Source organism: Pocillopora damicornis, chromosome 12, assembly GCF_964200805.1.
Source record: "Pocillopora damicornis chromosome 12, jaPocDami1.2, whole genome shotgun sequence".
Lineage (NCBI taxonomy): Eukaryota > Metazoa > Cnidaria > Anthozoa > Scleractinia > Pocilloporidae > Pocillopora > Pocillopora damicornis.
This window is the reverse complement of record NC_142681.1, coordinates 12,333,930-12,342,583: the sequence shown is the minus strand read 5'-3', so window position 1 is coordinate 12,342,583 and position 8,654 is coordinate 12,333,930. Positions and strand designations below refer to the sequence as shown.

General features: G+C 39.0%; 1 protein-coding gene and 1 long non-coding RNA gene across 2 annotated transcripts in view; one reads left to right on the top strand and one right to left on the bottom strand.

Moving 5' to 3' along the window:
- Positions 1-8,654, bottom strand: part of LOC149036512 (uncharacterized) — a 116,142-nt gene that overhangs the window by 23,694 nt on the left and 83,794 nt on the right. The gene's annotated exons all lie outside the window — the stretch shown is intronic.
- Positions 168-6,070, top strand: LOC149036521 (uncharacterized). The gene is made up of 5 exons (XM_089189921.1): positions 168-301; positions 1,209-1,252; positions 1,398-2,274; positions 5,514-5,627; positions 5,836-6,070. Exons 1-5 carry the CDS (start codon positions 168-170, stop codon positions 5,981-5,983), a joined length of 1,317 nt encoding a protein of 438 aa, XP_089046047.1. The 3' UTR covers positions 5,984-6,070.

The following is an 8,654-nucleotide window of genomic DNA, read 5'->3' as shown; positions in this document are numbered from 1 at the left end:
CTAATTGATTGGTTCGGAAGTGATTAGCAAGTACTATTCACTTTGTAGTAGCTGAAGAGACAAAATCGCGCGTCAGCAATATAATTACCAACAAGTTTTGGGAGTACTGACAGAAATAAACTAATCTGTTTGGCTTCTCAATCGTCAGAAATAAGGCTCAGAGGAGTATGGAAATCATTTTCCACAGGAAGAGGTCTAAAGAAAAGAAGAGGCGAAGAAAAAGAAAAAGGAAAGAATCATTAAAAAGTGTGGCTGAAGAGGACCCTGCTATTCTGGATTACAAGGAAATACCTAGCCATGGGTGTGTGATTAACTATAACTACATGATTAACACAAGAAGGAAAATTAAGAAGCCAACTTGCAAAATCTAAGTGTAGAAGAAATAGAATTGGAAGTAATATTTGATGGCAGAACTTTCTGCACATGCCTATACAACAAAGCTTTGGGGGACGATTGCCATTAAATTGAAGAGCGTAGACAGCTTTTAGAGATTTGTTTGTAGTTCTTTTATCCTTCTGGATGTTTGAGAAAAGAAATGCACTCTCTTACTACGTCACTTGATGAAAGACTGAAAGAAAATGCAAAACTTTACTCAGTAAAATTATTCAAGCGGGTCTTGAAGATTTATGTGAGGGGCGGAGACGAAGGCCGAGAGTGGAGGAGAAGGGAGGGGAGGGACTGCGAGGGAAGGAAAGTGAAGGGAGGGAAAGGAAAGAGGGAGAGAGAGAGAGAGAGAGAGAGAGAGAGAGAGAGAGAGAGGGGGGGGGGGGGGAAGGGGCTGAGACGGAAGGAAAGAGAGGGGAGGGAAAGGGAAGAGAGAGAGAGAAAGGGAAAGAGGGGAAATCGCTAAAAATCGTGAGCCCCAAAATGACATTGTTTAATTTGTTACGCTGGATTTGCGTAACATTTTCAATTTGTTGCGCTGGATTTACGTAACATTTCCTGTTTGTGGGTGTTTTTTGCTACTCTCACCCCACACGATTTGAACGTGAATTGTACTGTAAACGTCTTATGTATTAGTACTTCAATATTGTTCATCTGTTAAATCTCTGATGAAGTCTTTGATCAGACGAAACCGGTCGGATAATAAACTAAGTTCACAAGATTGTTGCCGTGTGCTGCTCACTAGTTTTTAAAAAAATAAATAAATTTTAAAAAATTTAAAAAAGGGAGGTAAATGAAATACAACTGATATTTTTCCCTTTCAGCTGTGAGATAAAAGAGATCGAGAGGACGAAAACATGTAACGAAGGTATGAAAAGATCAGTTTTGTTTGAGCGAAAAATTTTTTAAGAGGACGAGTTATTACAGTAACAATGACTCAGGGTCAGTGCGATCATTACACAGCAAACCGAAAGGAAAATTTAGGGCCAAATTGGATTTGTATCATTTTGCAGATGAAACTAACAAGGAAGAGAGCAATGATGTACAAGAGTTTAAAGCCGAGCTTACCGAGGATGTTAAATGGTTTATGGTTACTAAGGAAGATGAAAATGTAAAGGAAGGCATTTGCGAAGACATCACCTCCCCTGAGGTTCATGCAAAGGTAACAGCCATTCAAGAAGCGAACATCCCAAGAATTGAAACTAAGGGAGTAGAAGGGGAAGCCTTAGAACATGACCAGTGGCTGGACGTCACCGAAGGAGAATCTTGGGGTGATATTGTCTCAAGGGAGATTCCTCTAGAGGATATCACTGTGTTTGAGGTGGCGAGAAATCTCCAGTGGTCGGATCAGGTCGATGCAGAATATGAAACAGAGACTCAAGCCACTACCGAACAAGTTCACTCAGTTGAGAGTCATGCCAAGAGAGTTTCTCAAGATACCGAGATGAAAGGAATGGAAACGGCAGAAGTCCAAAAGAGCTGTGAGGATAACAACAAAGTTGCAAAGGAAATAAAGGTGCTCCGCCTTACTTGGGAAGAGCTTCTCTTAGCAGAGAGACACATGGAATCAGAGAAACACGTGGAAGCAGAGATTCCACCCAATAACGAACAAGTGCACTCTGGTGAGAGTCATGACGAGAAAGTTTCTCGAGATACCAAAATGAAAGAAATGGAAACTGCACAAGTCCAAGAGAGCTGTGAGGTCAACAAAGAAGTTGCCAAGGAGATAAAGGTGCTCCGCCTTACTTGGGAAGAGCTTCTCTTAGCAGAGAGACACATGGAGTCGGCTGTTGTGGAAGATTTGAGTTCAGATCAAGTCAAGTCAACAAGATTAACTTTGACACAAGAAGATCCTGCAATCCAGGCCTTTAAGATCATATCCAATGATAGGTAAGGGCGACTCACCCAGGTGGAAGGGAAATTACAACATCAATTAATTAATTTAGCGTATACCACATGGATGAATAGTGCTTTTCGCGCGCGCTAACTGATTGGTTCGGAAGTGATTAGCAAGTACTATTCACTTTGTAGTAGCTGAAGAGACATAATCGCGCGTCAGCAATATAATTACCAACAAGTTTTGGGAGTACTGACAGAAATAAACTAATCTCTTTGGCTTCTCAATGGTATATACTTAAAACAATGATTCACCTCAGAGTCGCAACTCGGTAAATATCAACTCCTATTCACCTCCACTGTGGTGAATAGTTATTTGATGTATAAATGTGTCTCACGATGTTTCACTTCAGATCGGTGGACAAACGTAAAAAAAAATTCACTACACCGTGAGACAAACAATGTTTTTCAAATAGAAAGTGTATTCACTACGATTACAAACCACCACCTTTAATCATACTACATCAACTTTCACAGCATGTAAAAATTAATTTAGCTTTAGACTAGATCAGGCTATAATGCATTTGAGTTCAGGCAGAAGGATACTCATTTCCTTCATATAAATTACCACAATGATTGACAGTGGCATAAAACAAACATGTAAGTATGCCACTAAACCTAAGAGTTCGTATACTTTCTCAAGCTGCAGTTGATTAGAGATCATGGACAGATTCGTAGACAAAAATAAGGCTCAGAGGAGTATGGAAATTACTTTCCACAGGAAGAGGTCTAAAGAAAAGAAGAGGCGAAGAAAAAGAAAAAGGAAAGAAACGTTCAAAAGTGTGGCTGAAGAGGACCCTGCTATTCTGGATTACAAGGAAATACCTGGCCATGGGTGTGTGATTAACTATAACTACATGATTAACCATTAAACAAGGAAAACTAGGAAGCCAACTTGCAAAATCTAAGTGTAGAAGAAATAGAATTGGACATAATATTTGATGCCAGAACTTTCCGTACATGCCTATACAACATAGCTTTGAGGGACGATTGCCAGTAAATTCAAGAGCGTAGACAGCCTTTAGAGATAGAGGGAGAGGGAAGGAAAGAGAGAGGGAGAGAAAGGGAAAGAGGGGGAAATCGTTAAAAATCGTGAGCCCCCAAAATAAACAATGTTTAATTTATTACGCTGGATTCACGTAACATTTCCAATTTATTGGGCTGGATTTACGTAACATTTCCTGTTTGTGGGTGCTTTTTGCTATTCTCCTCCAAATGATTTTAACGTGATTTGTACTGTAAACGTCTAGTGTATTAGTAGTTCGATTTTCTTCAACGATTAAATCCCTGATGAAGTCTGTGTGATCAGACGAAACTGGTAGGATAATAAACTTAGTTGACAAGATTGTTGCCGTGTGCTACTCACTAGCTTTTATTTTAAAAAAAAATTTAAAAAAATTTAAAAAAAGGGAGGTAAATGAAATACAACTGATATTTTTCCCTTTCAGCTGTGAGATAAAAGAGATCGAGAAGACGAAAACATGTAACGAAGGTATGAAAAGATCAGTTTTGTTTGAGAGAAAAATTTTTCAAGAGGACGAGTTATTACAGTAACAATGACTCAGGGTCAGTGCGATCATTAAACAGCAAACCGGAAAGAAAATTTAGGGCCAAAATTGGATTTGTATCATTTTGCAGATGAAACTAACAACAGCAAATTAGAGGAAGAGAGCAATGACGTGCAAGAGTTTAAAGCCGAGCTTACCGAGGATGTTAAATGGTTTATGGTTACTAAGGAAGATGAGAATGTAGAGGAAGGCATTTGCGAAGACATCACCTCCCCTGATATTCATGTAAAGGTAACAGCCATTCAAGAAGCGAACATCATAAGAATTGAAACTAAGGAAGTAGAAGAGGAAGCCTTTGAACATGACCAGTGGCTGGACGTCACCGAAGGAGAATCTTGGGGTGATATTGTCTCAAGGGAGATTCCTCTAGAGGATATCACTGTGTTTGAAGTGGCGAGAAATCTCCAGTGGTTGGATCAGGTCGATGCGGAATATGAAACAGAGACTCAAGCCACTACCAAACAAGTTCACTCAGTTGAGAGTCATGCCAAGAAAGTTTCTCAAGATACCGGGATGAAAGGAATGGAAACGGCAGAAGTCAAGAAGGGCTGTGAGGATAACAACAAAGTTGCAAAGGAGATAAAGGTACTCCACCTTACTTGGGAAGATCTACTGTTACCAAAGAATCACATGGAAACAGGGAGTCAACCCACTACCGAGCAAGTTCACTCTGGTGAGAGTCATGCCGAGAAAGTTTCTCGAGATACCGAAATGAAAGAAATGGAAACTGCAGAAGTCCAAGAGAGCTGTGAGGACAACAAAGAAGTTACTAAGGAGATAAAGGTGCTCCGCCTTACTTGGGAAGAGCTTCTCTTAGCAGAGAGACATATGGAGTCGGCTGTTGTGGAAGACTTGAGTTCAGATCAAGTCAAGTCAACAAGATTAACTTCGGCACAAGAAGATCCTGCAATCCAGGACTTTAAGATCATATCCATAGATAGGTAAGGGCGACTCACCCAGGTGGAAGGGAAATTACAACATCAATTAATTAATTTAGCGTATACCACATGGGTTAATAGTGTGCGTGCTAATTGATTGGTTCGGAAGTGATTAGCAAGTACTATGCACTTTATAGTAGCTGAAGAGACAAAATCGCGCGTCAGCAATATAATTACCAACAAGTTTTGGGAGCACTGACAGAAATAAACTAATCTGTTTGGCTTCTCAGTGGTATATACTTAAAACAATGATTCACCTCTGTGTCGCAACTCGGTAAATATCAACTCCTATTCACCTCCACTTTGGTAAATAATTATTTAATTTGAAGTATTATTGTGTGTCTCACGATGTTTTACTACAGATCGGCGGACAAACGAAGAAAAAAATTCACGACACCGTGAGACAAACAATCATTCTTCAAATAGAAAGTGTATTCACCACGATTACAAACCACCACCTTTAATCATACTACATTAACTTTCACAGGATGTAAAAATCAGCTTAGCTTTAGACTAAATCAGGCTATAATGCATTTGAGCACAGGCAGAAGGATGTTTATTTCCTTCATAGAAATTACCACAATGATTGACAGTGGCATAAAACAAACATGTAAGAGTTCGAACCTCAGAGTTCGTTTGCTTTTTCAAGCTATAGTTAATTAGAGATCATAGACAGATTCTCAGACAAAAATATGGCTCAGAGGAGTATGGAAATCATTTTCCACAGGAAGAGGTCTAAAGAAAAGAAGAAACGAAGTAAAGTAAAAAGGAAAGAAACATCAAAAAGTGTGGCCGAAGAAGACTCTGCTATTCTGGATTACATGGAGATACCCAGCCATGCGTGAGTGAAAGTTTCCTAGACTATGTAATTAACCATTAAACAAGGAAAATAAAGAAGCCAATCTGCAAAATCTACTTCAAAGCAGTTTGCATAATCCTAACCACAGAATAAAAAACTATTGCAAGCTGTGATAGTAAATACAAATCGCAGCAGACAACTCATAGATAGAATGTATAGATCATAACAATCTGACACTTGATACTTGCAGGGAAAGATCTCAGGTCAAGAAGAGAAAAAGGAAATTAAGAAAGGAAACAAAAAAAAAACAACAAACATCCCCAAGCGTGGCTGAGAAACATCACCACTGTAGTTTGGAAAGGATCAAGAAATCGGAGACTTTTCAAACGTTTGTTTAAAAATACACACGAAAAGACTGAATGAAGTATAACCTACTGCTGTAATTCTTTTCAAAAGTAGACAAAGAGTACGTCTTAAATACGGACGTATTATTTAAGATTTAGCATTCTGAATAAAATTGAATTTTTAGAAGATCTGTTCCAAACAATATCTGTTTTTTATACATTTGTGGTTATTACGTGGGCTAAACATACTCTTTAGGCCGCCTTATGCCGTGATTCCTATAACAAACTGGCCAGTTTGGTTGGATGACGCACTTTGCCTGGGTTAGTGGAAAAATGTATTGTAATAATTTTGGTTGAACCAGACTGAACGACTTGTCGCTCTAATGAATGCACATTTGATCTTCTAATCGAGTCAAGTGAATTTAAAAACGCGTTTTCGGACAGTACACTGCAATAACATTTCAGAGAACATATTTCGTTGACTTAAGCTAATAAGACAACAGCCCTTTTTTAATGTTGCGTCACCTTTGTGGACCAGAAGTCTTATTTTTAGACCTAAAAGAAAGGAGTAGAAGTACAGGTCTCAGCTCAAAAACCAGTTAATTCTGTTTCGCGCTTGGATTTATGTAGGCAAGACGTGTCGACCTAACTACTATGAGCGCAGAGTGCAACTCTTGAAAGAGAGTTCCCCGTTAGAGGGGTGGAAGGAAACAGAACGACTAAGTCGTATCACCAACTCCTCTGAAGTAAAGGATACGTGCTCAATGACGTCCATCGTCTTGAGTGTTAGCGATTTGTCGCCACCAAGGCAGTAGGCTTGCTAGGTCGCCCCAAGTTGCGTCGCCCCGAAGCAGGAGTGCGCTGCCCCCCTCTCGAAGTTGCGTCGCCGCCAACTTTTGACCTAAGTTTGATAAAACCGGCTTTTAAACGTATTTTGACATAACTTTTAAAGGTTGGAGATTCAACGGCTTGGTTATCAAAATAAAGCAACCTAGCGACTTGGATTAGATTCGACCTTAGACCTAGATTCGTGACTACCACAACAAACACAACAAGGGCGACTCCTGTTTTTTTTTATTTCCATTCCCTGTGATATGGTCTTATATAGCTAACGGCTTTACATATATTATGTTAATACCTAAGATTACATTTTAAAATTTCCAATACACTATTGTGGCACAACCTTTCAAATTATTGTTAACAATCTATGCAACTGTTTTTCTTTTACACTGTCAGAGGGAATATAAAAAGCTTTTTTCAAAAATTCGTCGCTCTCTCAGCTAACTGTTTGGCCCGCGGTATATATCGGACAAATTGTTTCTATAAATTGACGAAATTCTTCGTTGTTATCATTTCTTTAATTGTGTCTGTCAGTCTCCTCAGTAATGAGACAACGGACAATTGACATTGACAGGTGTATGAAAACAAAAATGTATATTTTTTCCTAAATAATGTGGCATACATATAGAGTAACAAAAGGCATTTTTATTTTTAATTGAAAATAACGAAAATTACTAACATGACAAAAAATAAATTTTTCCCCTATGCCCTCAACTCCTCCCCCCTGCACCCTCAACTCCCCCCCGATCAAGGGACCTATTACTATTCATCACCTACGGAGGGGGGTGGGAGTCGGAGGATTTGGGGGTATCACGTGGTTTTCAAGGGGGGAGGGAGGGGTGGAATAAGTCGTCGCTGACAATATCTTGAATACCTCTGAAACTAAGAACATAGTAACCTTCTTAAACTATGTGGCCAATTCAGAGTTAAGTCTTAAGTGTATCTCAACTAAGCTGGGAATCCTTTCAAATCAGGAACATTTTCGATCCAAGTTGAGTGTCTCCGTCTCAATCTGGAATATGATTCTATTTCGGAGCAATGACCTATCCACAGATTCTCTCAAAATTTCTAAGGAAAGTGTTCATCTTGTTTGCTTATTGTTTTAGTTTGTTTGTTTTGTGCCATTCTGTGTTTTAATTGAAAAATGTTATAATTCGACCGCTATTAATAAAAATAAATAGCAATTGTGTTTCGTCTGTCTTGTCCATCCACTTCTCGGAAAGAGACAAACTTTTAGTGCGCAGGGAGTTAACCGTATTAAACGGATTTGCCTAGACAGTTTTATCAGTTCAAAAGTTAAGGCGGGGTAAACCTGAAATTTGCTCAAAAAATGAGTTTTTTTTTCTCGGAATTTGTACTTTTGGGTATTCAACTCTGCTATGGAAAAATAATTTTCCACTTATTTTCACAATTTTTGCCTTTTTGAGCGATTTCAAAATTCCCGCTCTAGTAATGACGTGGTTACCATGACAACGAGAAGAGTATTTTTTTATTTTTTATTTTTCAGTTGTTTATGACGTGTTATTCTGGCAACCAAGCTCCAAACGGGCAGGATTTAACGAGAGATTCTTTATTTAGTCTTATCTGAATGGTTTTTCTAGGGTCAAAACCATAATGGCATTGATTTAGGGGCAGCTTTGGTCGAATGTGACACTCAGTGTACTCGGAGCAATCAAAGGAAAAGTTATATCGAAAATGGTCGGAGAGAAAAGTAGATCTGTCTACAGGAAGAAAAGAAAAAGAAATTTTTCTGGAAGGCGAAAACAAAAAGAAGAGTCTGAAGAAACAGCTTCTGATGTTGGCGAAATCGCCGCCTTAACTCCGAGCACTTCGCGGGATGAAAATCAGCTCTCCAGCTCGGCGGACTCCAAAGAAACCGTTGGTT

Bases quoted from the DNA above. Each gene is read 5' to 3' on its own strand.
- LOC149036521 (XM_089189921.1), top strand. From the start codon at position 168: ATGGAAATCATTTTCCACAGGAAGAGGTCTAAAGAAAAGAAGAGGCGA. The intron at 302-1,208 runs GTGTGTGATTAA...TTTCCCTTTCAG, and splicing joins AAGGAAATACCTAGCCATGG to CTGTGAGATAAAAGAGATCG. The intron at 5,628-5,835 runs GTGAGTGAAAGT...TGATACTTGCAG, and splicing joins ATGGAGATACCCAGCCATGC to GGAAAGATCTCAGGTCAAGA.